Genomic DNA, 18,300 nt, shown 5'->3' on the forward strand with positions numbered 1-18,300 from the left:
TCTGCGTTGAGCGTGAGAGTGAGTTGTGCCTTTGGAAGGCTAATGTTGAACATGGGATTTTGCACTTCATGTAAGAGCTGAGTTGTACTTCTAGAAGGTTGAGGCTGAGTGAGAGTTTCTACATTGAGCACAGGGACTTAGTTTAATAAATTTCTTTTCTAATTAAGTTGGTTGCTTACATGATGGATGAGTTCTATGTTGAAAGCTTGTTGTTTGAGTTGTATTATCGTTAAATGATATTGAATAAGTTGTAGAGATGTGGTAGGATGAGGAACATTATGTGTTGAACACGTTGCGTGTTGTTGGAGTTGTTTATATGTTGTATGTTGTTGAAGTTGTTTACGAGTTATGTGTTGATCAATTATATGTTGAAAATATGATATTGTTGAAGCATATTGAAATTAAGTTGTTAAAGTTGTTATATGTTGAGTGTTCACTATGTATATGTTGTGAAATATGATGAGATGATCTAGTTAAGAGTTGTGAAGTGTATGATGATAATGTTGCTAAGTTGTTAGATGAAAGTTATGTTGTTATAAAGTTGTATGTTGTATTATATGTTGAAAAGATGTTACATTGTGATGGTTAAGTTGTAAGTTATGAGTTGAGTTGTTGAGCTATTGTGTAACACCCTAGTTTTCAAAATGGTTATTATTACTATTATTATTATTATTATGTGGTATTTGGTCATAAATTGGTGGTTATATTTTACTTCAATTGTAGATAATTTACACTCCATTTATGCTTAGAAAGATATGTGTGTTGTTGGACCTAATTAGATAGTTGTGAATTTTTTTAGAACCATTTCTCGCTGGGCTGACTGACAAGTATCGGTTTTTGGGGTATAACTTGGGCTGTGGTGGTCCAAATGATGCAAAATTGGTGTCAATGGAAATCTAAGAGAAAAACGCACAACTTTTACAGAAATAGCCATTTGCAAAATCGGTCGTTTAGGAGGTCAAAATTGGAATTTGATTGATACAATTGTTTCTCGCTGGACTGATTGGCAAGCCTCGGTTTGTGGGGTATAACTTGGTCGGTGGTTGTTCAAATGATACAAACTTGGTGGCTATGGAAAGATAAGAGAAAATCCTACAACTTTCATGAAGGAAATATTTTCAGATTCGGCTGTCTATAAGGTCCAAATCAGTAGCTAAAGTCGGTGAGGAAAAGAACATGGCACCCTCCATTAATTCACACCAACTCCATTAATTCATCCCACCAACTTTAATAATTCATCTCACTAATTCATTCCACTTAGTTTTGTCTAAGATTTTTTCATTATTTTCCATTTTTTTAATGTGTCTTGAAGGCTATAAATAGCCATTCACTTCTCCATTGCAAACCATCCCTCAATTCTCATTCTCTCTTCTCTTATACTCTCTTCTTCTCCTCTTCTTCTCTTTGAAGACCTAGAGGAATCCATAGGAGGTGGTTCTACCCTAGTAGAAGGAGCCTAGAGGAGGAAGCTCTTCTTTAGTTTCAGTGCCTGTTATCCAGGTAAGGGGGGGAGTGAGAAATATCGCTCTGGGTGTGGGATTGTATGCTGGGTAGTGGGATTGGCCCCCAATCCTGTGTTTGTTGTATGTTATATTGTTTGTATGTTCTAATTGCTTGGTTAATATGTGTGTATGAATAGAAATTCTGTTGAGATTATGATTGTGAAAGTTATGAATATGATATGATAATGTGAATGTGATGTTTCTAATGATATGATGTGATGATGAAATATGATGTGAAATGACATGAGATATGATTGACCATGAGATAGATAATGTGATAATGTGACAATGAGATATGAAATGTGATAAAGAGAAATGACCATGGAAAGTGATAAAGTGATATGAGAATGCATAGAGTCTTGTTTGACATGCATCATTTGCATAAAGTGATAAGGGTACGATATGGAATACGCCGCCAGAGAAGGCCCCCTAGTGTAAAAGCTGTGGGGATCAGTCCTTGGGGATGGCTCGGTTTGGAAGTCCCAGTCTCGCCCATTGTGTGCATGGGATGTATCTTGCGCGGCTTAGCTATCCCGACGAGACTCTGGTAGTATGTCCTTCTAGTGAGAGTGCGCAGAGGTTGTGTCCCGGCATGTACTCCTAGACTACTCTTTGTGTATTGCTAGCGGCAATATACTACGTGATAAGTGACTGGCGCCACATGCATGATAAAATGTAGTCCGTGTCCATACATGTGTCTTTTGATATTATATGACAAATGGATATGCCTTGAATGAGTAAGATGTGATATTGTTAATCTATGTTATATATGTTTTGTTTGTGTTTGGCTATCTAGTATATATATTCCTACACTGTGAGCCGAGTGAGATGTTTTCTCACTCCCTTTTTCTTTGTGTTGTTTTTCTTTAACCGTTATACAGGTGATTATCAGCATGAGGCTGAGGATGTTGGTGGTGAAGCTTAGGCTTCTTTATGGGCTATGCTCTGATAGGACATGTGACATCGGGGTATAGATAAGATTAGATTAGGTTGTTAATGTTATTTTAAATTACTTTGAAAACTTTGAGATTTATTTCTTTGTAATTTCCGCTGATTATGTTTGTTAAAAATGTGATACTCTTTAAACATGTTTGATTATTAAAGTTATATTATTTAAATTTATTGATTTATGATATGCGGGGTAGAGGGTGTCACATTTAGTGGTATCAGAGCCAGGTTGATCTAATCGACCGTGAGTTATGAGTCTACTATGCTTGTTTGGTAGATTAATAATGTGATGAGTTGATTGATGTGCTAATATGATGATTGATTATGTTGTGTGCATTGTGTTCTCAGGATTTGTTTGATAGACATGATATAATTTGATGATGCTATTTTTGATTGCTCTTTTCATAATTGCTTATTTGTTTGATACTTCTTGCTTACGTAAGAAGTAGTGGTTGAGTAGTATCACTCGTATGGTGAGCTTATGTACCAATAGTACGGATAAAGCCTATTGAGACCTTAGAATTAGGAGAGACATTAATTTGTCAAAAGTTTACGATTAATGAAATTTAGGAATCTATAGTAGTAGCGATTGAATCCAAGGAGGTTGTATATGAGAATTGGAGTTTTGATATTTTGATGAGAGGTTGAAACGTTCCTTGAGTATTGGTGCTTCATGTTAACTTTTATGGTTTAGGTAATATGTGAATATTATTCTCTAAGTCCTTTGCACTAAATATGTGAGCTGTTTTGGTCTAGGATTGTAATGGAAAGCTTGAATATGAGTTTAAGGTGGAAAGGAGTGAGTTTGGAATGGTTGAGGTATTTTGTGAAATGTTAGTACACTATTGCTGTATAATATGGGGATTATTTTCGTTAAAATTTTGTTGTGCCTGTATGAGTATCATATTGACAGAATCAGATTTTATGGTCTTCACAAAAGTAGTAGCTTTGGACGTTATCTTTCTAATGGAACTGGAATCAGGTAAAACGGAGGTATAGAACTCTAGTTATAGCTACTTTGGTGATCAAAGGTCTAGTTATAAGCGCTGAATATATCTGCTGCGGTTTTTGAAATTTGTAGCTAAGAAGATGATCTTTTTAGAATTCTATGTCTTCGTAGGAGTTGTAGCTTATTCTCTTATCTTTATTTTGAGATAGGTTTGAGATCATTTGAATAAGTATAACTCTCTAGGTATCATTTTCTTTAAACATTGTTGAAGGGATATGTATGGTTTCATGATATTTTTGAATCGTTAGGCAATGCAAGGATAAGAATTGATTTTGTTTTGGGGTGTTTGCATAAGGATTGAGAGGTTGTTTAAAGGTTGTATAATGCTATGTGATAAAGTTTGTTCATGTACATGCTTATCGATGGTATATTTGAAGGTTTAAAGTTGGTATTCTAATATGATTTAGTAAGCATGTATGTTGATATGTGGATAGATTACCTTAGGGATCAATTGGTGAATGTCGTGTGGTTAGTGAGATTGATCTTAGGGTGTGATATGATCATATTGTAGTTGAAGGTGGAGATATATTCAAGACGGTTGTATGTTAAGTATTACTATTTTATTTTATCTTATTTATTGATTGATTGATTGATTTATTTATTATTTTTATTGTATAAGATAAGTTTTCTAGTTCTTGTAAATTCCAGTTAAGGTAAACATGGATATGTCTCAGGTAGAAGTTGTATTTAAGTGGGGAGATATCTAAGCCAATTAGTGAAGATAAGAGTTTTATGATGTTAGCTTATTATTATTGGAGATTTATTGAAGGAATTTCTAAGATAGCTTTGCCCTTAACTACATTCACTAAGAGGAGTATTGTCTTTATGTGGGATAGTAAGTACGAGAGTAGTTCCAACTCTTAAGGCAAGATTGACTAGTGTTAATACTACTAGATTTTAGTAAGTCTTTTGTGGAACATAGTTATGTTTCTAAGATAAGATTGGATAGAGTGTGGATGCAAGAAGGAACAGATAAGTAGCTTATGATTCTAGAAAATTGAGAATTTATGAGAAGGAATTACCTTACCCATGACCTTGATTTGAAGACATTACCTATATGATTCTAAGCTTGAGGTATTTAGCGATCATAAGAGTTTTAAATATCTATTGACCAAAAGAGATAGTTAGAAATTTTTAAGGAATAAGATTTTGATCTTACTGGTTATTTGGCCAAAGCCATTGTGGTAACCAATGTTTTGAGTAGGAAACCTTTATATTTTTCCTTATGATTAGAAAGAAGGATCTTTTTAGGGATTTAAGTCTGACTTGTGAGATTACTCCTAGTGGTGAAAAACTAGGTGTGACTCGAGTAACAAGTGGATCATTGAGATAAATTGGAGAAATACAATTAGTTGATTCATATTGGTAACAAGATATGAGACTATAGAATAAGGTGATGGATAGGGGTTTGAATTGGTTGAAGATGGAGCAGTAAAATTAGTGATTTGATATGTATAACATGCTTAGGTGCTTGATCTTTACAGATGGTCATAGAAGTAATATCAATATTATGACAGATGCCTTGATTACGATGATCACTAATATATTTAAGGATTGGATTTGATTGGAGAATTTAGGGACTTATGATTGATGTGTGAGACTACCTTTAGGAACATTGAATTGACTATGGTTGAAAATAACTAGTGAATTAATGGATGAGATTAGAATCTTTTCTAGTGAACCAAGTGGAAAAGATTAGTAGGAATATGATTAAAATTTATAAAAAAAAAAAAAAAATTGGAATTGATGTTGTTTTGAGGTGCAAGAATAAATTTGGGTGCTTAGTAATCTTGAAATTAGAAAGATGATCTTAAAGGGAGGACACAAGAGTACTCTTAGCATCCATTTAAGAGCCACTAAGATGTACCAAGACCTTAGGAAAATATTCCAGTGGCCTAAGATAGAAGAATTTGTGTATGCTTGCTTAGTATGTTAGAAGGCTAAGGGAGAACATCAGAAACCTTCAGGTTTACTGCAACCTTTAGATGTGTCTGTGTGGAAATGAGATAGCATCTCGATGGATTTTGTAGTAGGATTAGCTAGGACATGGAAGAACTTGGATGATTATATGGGTCATTGTGGATAGATTAACTAAGTCTGCCCATTTTATTCCCATTAACATTAGATACCCTTTGGAAAGGTTAACCAAGTTGTACATAGGTGAGATTGTAAGGTTGCATGGGGTTCCTACTAGTATAGTTTCGGATAGAGATCCTAGGTTCACCTCTAGATTTTGGGATGGCACCCTATGAGGCTTTGTATGGTAGGAGATGTAGAACACCTTTGTGTTGGGCAGAATCTGGAGAGAGTGCCATATTAGGAATTGAAATAGTTCAACAAACTACTGAAAAGGTTAGGACAATCCAAAAGAAAATGAGAGCATCACAGAGTAGGCAGAAGAGCTACCATGATAAAAGAAGGAAAGACCTTGAGTTTAAAGAAGGAGATCATGTATTCCTTAAAGTAACTCCTTGGACTGGAATTGGTAGAGCACTTAAATCTCGCAAGCTTACTCTACGATTCATTGGTCCCTACCAGATCCTTAAGAGAATTGGTGATGTAGCTTTCCAAATTGCGTTACCTCCATCCCTATCAAATCTTCATGATGTCTTTCATGTTTCTCAACCTAGAAAATACATTCATCTCATATTGTGGAATCCGACAACATTCAGTTAAAGGATAACCTCACCTATGAGACTATACCTTTGAGGATTGAGGATAAGAGGGTAAAGAAACTAAGAGGTAAGGAAATTCTTTTAGTCAAGGCTATTTGGGGAGGAAACTTTGAAGAAGGCGCTATATGGAAACTAGAAAGCAAGGGGAGAGAAGATTATCCATTCCTGTTTTCAGGTAAATTTCGAGGACGAAATTTCTTAAAGGAGGGGAGAATTGTAACACCCTAGTTTTCAAAATGGTTATTATTACTATTATTATTATTATTATGTGGTATTTGGTCATAAATTGGTGGTTATATTTTACTTCAATTGTAGATAATTTACACTCCATTTATGCTTAGAAAGATATGTGTGTTGTTGGACCTAATTAGATAGTTGTGAATTTTTTTAGAACCATTTCTCGCTGGGCTGACTGACAAGTATCGGTTTTTGGGGTATAACTTGGGCTGTGGTGGTCCAAATGATGCAAAATTGGTGTCAATGGAAATCTAAGAGAAAAACGCACAACTTTTACAGAAATAGCCATTTGCAAAATCGGTCGTTTAGGAGGTCAAAATTGGAATTTGATTGATACAATTGTTTCTCGCTGGACTGATTGGCAAGCCTCGGTTTGTGGGGTATAACTTGGTCGGTGGTTGTTCAAATGATACAAACTTGGTGGCTATGGAAAGATAAGAGAAAATCCTACAACTTTCATGAAGGAAATATTTTCAGATTCGGCTGTCTATAAGGTCCAAATCAGTAGCTAAAGTCGGTGAGGAAAAGAACATGGCACCCTCCATTAATTCACACCAACTCCATTAATTCATCCCACCAACTTTAATAATTCATCTCACTAATTCATTCCACTTAGTTTTGTCTAAGATTTTTTCATTATTTTCCATTTTTTTAATGTGTCTTGAAGGCTATAAATAGCCATTCACTTCTCCATTGCAAACCATCCCTCAATTCTCATTCTCTCTTCTCTTATACTCTCTTCTTCTCCTCTTCTTCTCTTTGAAGACCTAGAGGAATCCATAGGAGGTGGTTCTACCCTAGTAGAAGGAGCCTAGAGGAGGAAGCTCTTCTTTAGTTTCAGTGCCTGTTATCCAGGTAAGGGGGGGAGTGAGAAATATCGCTCTGGGTGTGGGATTGTATGCTGGGTAGTGGGATTGGCCCCCAATCCTGTGTTTGTTGTATGTTATATTGTTTGTATGTTCTAATTGCTTGGTTAATATGTGTGTATGAATAGAAATTCTGTTGAGATTATGATTGTGAAAGTTATGAATATGATATGATAATGTGAATGTGATGTTTCTAATGATATGATGTGATGATGAAATATGATGTGAAATGACATGAGATATGATTGACCATGAGATAGATAATGTGATAATGTGACAATGAGATATGAAATGTGATAAAGAGAAATGACCATGGAAAGTGATAAAGTGATATGAGAATGCATAGAGTCTTGTTTGACATGCATCATTTGCATAAAGTGATAAGGGTACGATATGGAATACGCCGCCAGAGAAGGCCCCCTAGTGTAAAAGCTGTGGGGATCAGTCCTTGGGGATGGCTCGGTTTGGAAGTCCCAGTCTCGCCCATTGTGTGCATGGGATGTATCTTGCGCGGCTTAGCTATCCCGACGAGACTCTGGTAGTATGTCCTTCTAGTGAGAGTGCGCAGAGGTTGTGTCCCGGCATGTACTCCTAGACTACTCTTTGTGTATTGCTAGCGGCAATATACTACGTGATAAGTGACTGGCGCCACATGCATGATAAAATGTAGTCCGTGTCCATACATGTGTCTTTTGATATTATATGACAAATGGATATGCCTTGAATGAGTAAGATGTGATATTGTTAATCTATGTTATATATGTTTTGTTTGTGTTTGGCTATCTAGTATATATATTCCTACACTGTGAGCCGAGTGAGATGTTTTCTCACTCCCTTTTTCTTTGTGTTGTTTTTCTTTAACCGTTATACAGGTGATTATCAGCATGAGGCTGAGGATGTTGGTGGTGAAGCTTAGGCTTCTTTATGGGCTATGCTCTGATAGGACATGTGACATCGGGGTATAGATAAGATTAGATTAGGTTGTTAATGTTATTTTAAATTACTTTGAAAACTTTGAGATTTATTTCTTTGTAATTTCCGCTGATTATGTTTGTTAAAAATGTGATACTCTTTAAACATGTTTGATTATTAAAGTTATATTATTTAAATTTATTGATTTATGATATGCGGGGTAGAGGGTGTCACATATTGAGTTGACTGTGTTGTTTAAAGTTGAAATGAGTTGATAGTTGAGTTGATGAGATGATAACTATATTGTTGTACTGTGATGATGAGTTGTTGATCATTAGGACTAAGGGAGATGTTTTCGAAGGTTCTCATCCCATTGTGCATATTGAGATAGTTGTGGTGCTCTAAGAGCCAAATTTGTTAAAAAACCCTCCTCTGGAAGTTGTCTCTTGGAGTGGATGATGTTGTTCTCCTCTAGGACTTAGTTGATCCTATGTGTGGACAAGGTCAAAACACATGTGTATGAAGCGACTACGATATAAGGGTCAAGTCGAGATATATCGATTACAAGTGGTCAATTCGAGTAAAGTACGAAGTTAGAAACTTAGTTCCTAACCGAGAGGGTTAGAGTATTTGGAGGATAGTCAGTAGGCTAATCCCATAGATGGCTTAATTGAGCTAGCTAATGTTATGGTAAGCCTAAACCCAACTGTCCTATCCTAACATAGTACTATACTTTCTTATTTAAGTGGTAAAGTCTGAGAAACCGTTATCGTGTTGTGGACTTTTATCCAAATTTTTTGTTTACCTAACAAGCTCAAAAAGGTTCTGTGTTGTCAGGTCGGTAGGACCTAGCCACTTAAACTGCTCACCTTATATTGTAAGAGATCTTTAAGTTGAAATACATGATGATGCATATGTTTGATATGTGTTGATGTAATGATAATGTGTTGTTATGTGATGATGCATGTGTTGTAAGTTGTAGAAAATGTGAGTAGATATTGAACATGGAGGCCACGTAATGGTGGGAGCTAGAGATGTTTGTATTTTGTAGACTACACTTGGGGGTAGAATATTTTATAATTAGTTGTGTCTGTGTGTGCATATATATATATATATATATATATATATATATATATATATATATTTGTGGTATGTTGGGCCACCTGTGCTATATATATGTTTATATATTTGTATTATACTATTTTAGTATATATTTTCATTTGTTTAGTTGTTGTTCCGCAATGTGACGGCCAAGGCGGATCATTACATATCCAAAAATTATGGAGTTCAAAAATAATTATGAAAAGAAGTGTTTTCTTTGTATATTTGTATAAATAAGTTAAATTTTAATTTTTAAATAAATTATTAGTCATTAAAATAATTTTGTACTATAATATAAATTATTATTTATTATAAATATAAAATATAATTTACATGTTTAAAATATTTATCTATATAAATTTTAACTATAATTTATATATAAATATAATACTAATATATATAACTTATTACAAATTTTAGTTATATATAATATAATAATACATATTTATCATGTGTATTGCACAAACAAGTTAAATATGAATATTTGTCTTGCACATATTCATTTTAGGAATTTCACTTTAAAGAAAGTTTATAAGTTTTATATTTTGATAAGATGATATTTACAAATTTTTAATTTTATATCAGTTTCAATTTATATTTATTATATAGATTTCAAAATTAAATTAAATTATGCTAAAAATTTATGAATAATTAAAAATAATGTGTCATAATATAAATTTTCTTTTACACATATAAATATAATTTATTTATATAATTTTAAATTAGTAGAATTTATATATTGAAATATATAATATTTTTTATATGCATAATTTTTTGTAAATTTTATTTATATATAATAAATATTTAGTGTGGGCATTAAACTAAATAAATTTCTATTAATTTAAACCATTTTAAAAATATACTTCATTTCATTGATGGTTTAGTTTTAATAATCTTTTTTTTTTCATTAAAAATAATATTTATTTTTAATATCAAATTTCAATTAAATATAATTATTATTTTTCAATAAAATTAATATGATTAAATTTTATTAACTAATTTTTAATTAATGTAAATTAGTCTTAATGTAGTCAAGGTTGCGATTGAAACTAGTTTTTGACAAACTTGATAGATACTTATTAGAAATTTACCCTTTTCCAAAAATTTGATTTACAAAAATACAATTTTAAATAACTTATATATTAGGTTATTATTTATAATTTGAATGGTTTTACATGATGCTTTGAAGGCGAAGTTGGTTGCCAATATGTTAACATTAAATACGTGTTTTCAACAAGATGACATAGGTTGTGGTTAAAATTTGATTATGGAAAGGTTTTACATGCCTTTTATAGTCCTAATTTCGTATATTGGTATGTTCGTAGTTGATGAAAGCATTATTGGATTTTGTATTTTAAGATGTAGTTTTAGACTTCTCATATTTTTAAAGAGAATAATGTGCTAATAAATTTGTGGTATATGATTTAACACATATAAATAGTTTTGTTTGGTGGGACACTTTAATATATTTTATTTAGTCATAGTTTTTCTTAACTATTGCAATCTACCTTCTTTTGGTTTTTATTAATTTTTCTTGGGTAAGGTCTAGTTCCCCAAGTTCTTTTTTTTTTTCTTTCCTCTTTTATTATATTCAAATGTGTTGCAAATGAATGGTAGATTTTAAGATGTCAATATTGTTGGAATGTCTTTATATTATAATGATGCTTAGTATGTCAGACTTTTTATTTAGAAAAAAAAAATTGAAGGGGTTTTTTAGAAAAGTCATTTTTATGTTGTTAATTTATTAGATAATTATTTTTTAATCTCTTAATAGAAGTCACTATTATTTATTTTAAAATGAAAATTCAATATACTTGACAAACACGTGAATGGAATAAACTATGAGACACAAAATAGGCTAGAAATGACATCTAGCTAAAAGTGCTTTTTGTAAGCTATAACGATTGAAATCAGAGTTCATTTGTAAATAAATAAATATGGTAGGGAAAGGACCAAGGGAGAATATCTAAATTTCTATATTATTATTAATTATTGTAAAAAAAAATATTTTATATCTTTGTGCATTTTATTTTAAAAATAAAATAAAAAATAATTGAATTTAAATATTCACGAGTGATTAAACAGTTATTTAAAGGATATAAAAAGTTAAAAAAAAAAAATTTATTGAGAGAAAAAAAAAAGAAAGAAAGAGAAAACTAAATAAAAAAATATATGAAAGACAGAGTGACAAGGGGTAGAATGATTGTCAAAATGTGTACAATTAAAATAATATATGACCTTTATTAATAGTATATATAAAGGAGATTATTCCTTTTAGTGTACATATTTTTGATAATTTTATCCTTATAATTACTTCTCAAACCACTCTTTCTCTTTACATCATTTTTTAAAAACTACCTTCACAACTATACCTATTCAAAAACTTACTATTAATTGCTCACTTAGAACTATGGTCCTAGGACTAACCCATCCCACCTCCTATAATACCCTCATTTATTTTAGTTTCACCTAATGGAGAGATTTAAAACTTCTAACCCAAATAAAAGGAAGTTACAACCAAGGCCAAACGAGTTTTGACCCCTTACTTGCCACATTAAAAAATTAATATTGGTTTACATACTCAATATAAAATAAGAAACATATTTTTTATGTTTATTCTTTCTTAATCAATGTTCTTATCTTAATTTTATAGAAAATATGGTTATTTTAATATTTTCAATATCACAAATTTTAAGATAATTGTAGCTTAAGTTATCACATTTTTTTTTATAACAATGATGAACACAGGAGATTATCTTTTCTATCATGATCAATGAGCTTACATTAAAGCTAACTTTCATCAAGATAGGAGTTGATTTTGATCTTTATGCTAGAGACAACAATTGTAGATCTTTCATCAAACTTATCAATAATGCAAATAACACCTCAAAATAAGGCATTGTAAACTTATGATATTTAACATGAAACTTCAATTTGTTTGAGTTATTTACTTGGACAATAGTGCACATACATCTCACTTTTTATTTTATCACATCTTATTATATTATTTTTTTAATTTTCTCTTGTTGTCAATTTTCATTTTTATTTTGTATTATGTTTTTATTTTTATTTTTTTCATCTTAAATTTATGTTTATATATATTTTTAAAAATATTTTTGCCTATGATTTTTTTTGTGTTTTATTTTTAATTTCCTAGACAAAATAAAGTATTAACCGTTAGGATAATTTTTTAATAATTGAATTTATTATTTCTATTTAAAAAATATTGGCCCATGGATTGGCACTAGGTGAACTTTTTGGCCTTTTATTATAAGTGGGCTTTTTTCTCTCACTCACATGAACCAAGACTTTAGGGTTCGATGCGTCTTTTTAACAAACGTTGAAAGGGTTAGAAGTCTCACAGTGGACACCTATTCGTAACCTTGCAGAAGATATATTACATGCCCTTAGAGATCGCACTTATGCTTCTTGTATATACTGGTAATGGAATGTTTTATTCACTGTAACTTTAGATCACATATATATGGTTTATATTTCACCTATTTCTTTCTTTCATGATTTTTAGTTTGAGTTCAAACTCTTTTGTTAAAAAAAAAAAAAAACTTTATCATTAACAAAATATACCATTACTTATTAAAACCTACATACACCTTTATTTTTACATAGTCTAAAAAAAGTGTAAAAAAGAGTGTGTAAATAATCGTTTAGTAATTGTAGTTATAAAGATAATTTATAAAAATATGGGTGAGAAATAAAAATTAATTTGAGAGAATTTTACAGACAAAATTGTTCAAAAAAAAATGTGAGCATTCCTTCATTAATAACTAAGGAAAAAAGAGATACCCTATGTCTATAATTAAAAAATAAAAATAAAAAATGAGAAATTATGTAAAACCAGGATTTTTTTTTAAAATAAAATAAAATGAATAAAAGATGATGAAAGAGAAAGTAGTTTAGAGATAATTATAAAAATAAATATTAAATTATAGTTTTAATTTCTTTATTCATTTTTAATATTTAATTTAGTCTCACTATTTTTAAATAACTCAATTTAGTCCAGTATTATTTTTTCATTTAAATTGACATTAACAATATTAATGAAACTCAATAGAAGAAAATATTAAATAGTATTTGAAAATTAATGATTAAATTAAATCATTTAAAATAAATAGAAATATTTCCCTAATAATATATAGATATTAATTTTCAGTTTTAACCTTTTATGATGTAAATTTTAATGCATCTTTCTTGTTAATATAATAAACACTTGTCTATAATCAAATATGCATTACATATTAATCTGTCACTATAAATTATGAATTTATTTTATATGGATTTATACTTAGATGTAACAAATAAATAAGATAAAACCAATCACTAACAAAATGATATTTTTTAATCACGTTTTAATTTAAATAAAAAATATGACATGACATGAAACAATGATTTCAATCTACTTGCTATACAACTATATTTTAAATAAAATAGGCTACTTCTAACTTTGGACAAAGGGTCATGACACCTCCAGACGCAGTATACAAGTAGAAAAACTCAAAATTACTTTTCCTTCTATAACAATAAATTCTTCTTTCTTCCATTTGTTTTTTAGAATTCAAGAAAGGGCATTGAAATTCCTAAAAATGTGTTTCCAACTTTTATCTAAAGATAGGGGGAAATTCTATAACCATAGAGCTGACACTTCTCTTAAATGATAATATCTTCTTCTTAACTTTTTCAAAAGTAGACTTGCGCAGATCCCAACGGGGTGAGAAACTTGCCACCTTCAAGACTTGAGCATATTCCATTACAAATTTAGCAGATCGTAACTCTTGTTCAATGTCATAAAGTTTTCCAAACTTAAATACTTCAAGGTTAGATATAATACAAGAAGACACATTTTCAGGATTCGAATGTTCTGCATCAAATTGAAGTAGTTCTTAATGATCAAAAGATAACAATTATATTTCTCAATAAAAATAAAAAATGGAATTAAAAAAACTTTATAAATCTAATCAGTAGTATCACAAAATTCTTTTGTGAAAATTTTGATGATCTACAAAAGTATTTTGCAAAGTTTAGTGATTATTGGATTACCTGGGTAGACTCAATGAATCAATTACTAACCTGTAAAAGAAGAGTCTTCAAAAATGGTGTGTTTTGAAGGAAGTTCATCAAAATTTTACCAGTGATATTCCCTAGTTCGGGACGAGTCAACATTCCAAATCAGGAAGATCATCTTGTACTAGTGCAAGAACCTGAGTGACAATGGGAGCCAAAACCATTTATATCGGGGCAATCCAAATGCTATGTATAAAATGTAATGAAACAAAAACTATTCTAATAACAATAAACATCTCATAAAATAAAATGTCTCATTAGAAGTCACAACTATATATGTTATAAAGATTGGACTTCAACATAACATTAGCAAAGTAAAATGCTACTATTCAAGCAAGGAAATGTTGATGTCATTATCAAATTTCATTGTTGTTGATAATTCATTGCAAACACAGGGTGAAGCAAGGAAACATACCTTGGACCGCTCAAACTTCAGACATTTCACATTATTATTGAATTGTTTCAGAAGCTGAGAAGTTAAAAACGCGGCATTTTCCTCACTCTCCTGTAGATACTCCCGTGGATAAATATTAGCAGAGGCAATACGTGCTCTAGATAGGTCTATGTCTAACAAAATTGTGTCTGATATTGGTGAAACATAACCACTATAAGAGAATTTTGTAAGACGCGGGGCACAAAACTTCATTATAGTGTGTGAGTCAACAGATTCATATGCAGGAGTTATTGAAAGCACTTCAAGTAGAGGCACTTCAAAAGTGATATCCTTTACATTTAACCAACTGCAATTTTCTGCCTCATATTCTCTAAGAACTGGCAACTTGATGATCAGATTTTTGGGGTCATTAGAAGGTTGGCAAGTAAACGTGATTCTGGTCAACTTGAGGACAGTGAGAGTTGAAAGACAAACAAAGCTGGGAACTCCAATAGCACAACCATTCATATTCAGCACCAATTTCTCCAAGGACTGGGATTTCCAATGGGAATATGAGGAAATGTCGAGGTTTTTGTTTGATTCAATTAAAAGCTCTTTGACTCCCCGGTTTAAAATAGCTGATATCCACTGATTAATATGGTAAGAATGGTAATTCTTTGTAAGAGAAAGGGTGAAACTGTGGACGCTTGAAGCATCAAGGTTAAGTAGTACTCTATACACAGAATTTAAAAAGTGGGTTCTGCTTATAGATCCTTGGCATTTTCGATGTAGATAATGCTTTGTGCTATTTGCATTGATAGTTTTCTTGTGATCCATGATATCACCATCATATTGCATATTTCCTATGCTTCAAAGATCTCATCACTTTTATTTTTCGACCCCAACGTGCTCTCTTCATCACACGATTCCATGAATGATAGTTTGCACCGTTCAATGGAGGTGTAACAAGAACCATACCTGGATTTTTTTCTAGGTACGTAATAGATAGCAAGGGCTTGAAGGATTCAAAGATTGATCAATGAAGTCTCTATTTTGATGAGATACTGATTATGACATCGCAAAGAAGCATGAACAAGAAATAGAAGAAATGAAACTTCAAGAACAAGACGACGATGCAAAAGCAAAGCGGGTTGAACCCTCTTTGATACCATATTGGGAAAAATGAATGAGTTTAGTCATTAATTTAGATAATCGAAGTACATCTTATTTATTTATACAAGAGGCTAACTCAAAGCTAACCATAAGTGACTCATGGCCATTCAATGGCTAACAATAACAAGACTAATAATCCTAAATATCTTATCATATATAGATAGACCATATTTTGAGTTTGATCAAAGGGAAAGGAGTATTTGAATAAACTTCCATAAAAACACTTTTAAAAGAAACAAATAAGAAAAAAAATGTCTTTTACAAGTTAATTTATAAAGGTTAGCTAGCTCTGTCATATTAAGTTTTTCATAAACTTATTTTTAATTTATATACAAACTAGTTTAATTTATGAACAAGTTAATTTTATTATTTTCTTTTTGTTCGTTTCTCCTAAAAATATTTTTTATAAATTTATTCAAATATAATCTAAAAGAAAATTGTTTGAATAAAGTATTATCCTTTATAAAATCTCTATTAACAATTTCTTTCAATATCTTCTTAATTTTCCCCTTTTTATGTGACCATATATCTATTTCATCATTATTAATTATTTCTAAATCTATCGTGTTTAAAGTCTAACATTCACTGCCATCCAGTATGACTGGACGAATAGCAATATATATAATAACATTTTCTAAGTTTGGTAGTCTCCATTTCAACTATATATCCAACTTTATATAATGTGTGACAATGTGACATCTTTATTAATATCTTTATTATTTTGTAATTAATTTTAAATATTTAAAGTTAGAAATATATGGTATAACATTCTCTATTTTTTACTTTCAAATCATTTTCATTTAATTGGTTTTTTTTTGCCAAAATTGTAATGTATATACATTTTTTAGATAAACTTCTTACTTCTAATAGAGAAAATAAGGAGAAAAAGTGAAGTAAGTTTCTTCATAAGATAAAGTTAATTTATATATTATAACTTATTTTAATTTTTCTTTCTATTTTTATCCCTTAAAAATACTTTTAGAGAAATTTATCTAAACAAATCATTATACTTATTCAAGTAAAAAAATTCTTGACTGATTTTTCAATCATAATTATATCATTCACCAAAAAAAAATATATATAATTTGGAATATTGTTTTGTACATCAATGGCAACACATCGAAGACTAATAAGGAAGCCTTTTATATCATCTCTCGGATCGAGTTCAGAGGCTAATAGTTACTTCATAGTTAGTTCATCATATATGTCTTATATAAGGTAATTAAACATAATTGTTCTTTTTAAAAACTTTATGCAATATTTCTCTTTTCCTGGATCACGTTTTTAAAAGGTGATAAAAATTAGATGTAATATTATCATTCATATATTCAATAAATACAATAAAGAAATCATAAATTTAGTAGTATTTTAACATGTACAATGTACATGTTAAATGTTAATTATATATAATTAAAATTTAAAATAAATTATGCATATAAATAAGTATTATATTTAAATATATAAATAATTTTAAATATATAAATTATATTTTATATTTATGATAAATAATTTATATTATAATATAAGATTATTTTTTATTTATTTGATAATTTATTTTAAAAATATTAAAATTTAATTACAAATAATTATAATAAATAAAATTGAATTAGATATGAAGTTAAAGAATATCTAAATTAAAACCCCTCTTATTAATTAAATAAAAATATTTAAAAATGTTTCAAACAACATAATTATTTGTGTTTTATATATAAAAATTTATTTTTCTCATAATATTTTTATTTTATTTTATATAAAATAATGTTGGTCTTCCAAATTTTGCTTTTAAATTTTGTAAAAATATTTTCTTTGATTTTTACCGCTTCAAAATTTAAAGTCATTATTTTTTAATCTCTAATATTTATTTTAAGATAAATAAATAATATTAATTTAGAAATCAAAATTTTCTTAAGGAGTTAAATATTCTTTTCCTTGAAAATATTTTCTTTAATTTTCATGTCTCTAAAATTTAAAATTATTATTTTTAATTCATTACATTTATGTTATATAGGAATGATAAATGACACATAATTTAGAGGTGATTTTTTTTTTTCTTAAGGAGCATGTCCGCATGAAACCACATCTGTGTTATTGGGTGTTACATGAGATGGTCATATAATTACCATTTTCTTGAGGCATAAGCAGTTAACCAATGCCATATGAAGATAAAGTTAAAAATTATTGATTTTGAATTTTAGATGATGATACTAGTACAAAAATGACTTTTAAAATCGGGGTTTTAAAATCGGTCATCAGATAGCTGATTTTAAAAGTTATGCAGTGACAATTTTGTAAATAATGACATTACTTTTAAAATCGGCTACGTTATGATCGATTTTAAAAATCTCTGACGCTATTTTTAAAATCGGCTCCTGAACAGCCGATTTTAAAAATAGGACTTTTAAAATCGGCTCTTAAACAGCCAATT

At 29.9% G+C, this 18,300-nt stretch overlaps 1 protein-coding gene and 1 long non-coding RNA gene across 2 annotated transcripts; one reads left to right on the forward strand and one right to left on the reverse strand.

Annotated features, from left to right (window-relative positions):
* Window positions 1–612: 612 nt before the first annotated feature.
* Window positions 613–8,350, forward strand: LOC145953100 (uncharacterized). The gene is made up of 3 exons (XR_014430650.1): window positions 613–1,500; window positions 2,384–7,226; window positions 8,110–8,350. It is a non-coding gene; the product is annotated as an uncharacterized LOC145953100 (long non-coding RNA).
* Window positions 8,351–13,866: 5,516 nt separating this feature from the next.
* LOC109787985 (F-box/FBD/LRR-repeat protein At2g04230) lies at window positions 13,867–15,560 on the reverse strand. The gene is made up of 3 exons (XM_083067332.1): window positions 14,745–15,560; window positions 14,467–14,515; window positions 13,867–14,126 (listed from the first exon to the last, which is right to left on the reverse strand). Exons 1-3 carry the CDS (start codon window positions 15,558–15,560, stop codon window positions 13,867–13,869), a joined length of 1,125 nt encoding a protein of 374 aa, XP_082923458.1.
* Between the last annotated feature and the right edge of the window lie 2,740 nt (window positions 15,561–18,300).

This window comes from Cajanus cajan, chromosome 11, assembly GCF_000230855.2.
Source record: "Cajanus cajan strain Asha chromosome 11, NIPB_CcT2T_4, whole genome shotgun sequence".
Lineage (NCBI taxonomy): Eukaryota > Viridiplantae > Streptophyta > Magnoliopsida > Fabales > Fabaceae > Cajanus > Cajanus cajan.

Coding starts and splice junctions, on each gene's coding strand:
- LOC109787985 (XM_083067332.1), bottom strand. CDS start 15,560: ATGCAATATGATGGTGATATCATGGATCACAAGAAAACTATCAATGCA. Junction 14,516..14,744: donor TGAAGTTTGAGCGGTCCAAG/GTATGTTTCCTT, acceptor TTTTATACATAG/CATTTGGATTGCCCCGATAT. Junction 14,127..14,466: donor TGGCTCCCATTGTCACTCAG/GTTCTTGCACTA, acceptor AATTTGATGCAG/AACATTCGAATCCTGAAAAT.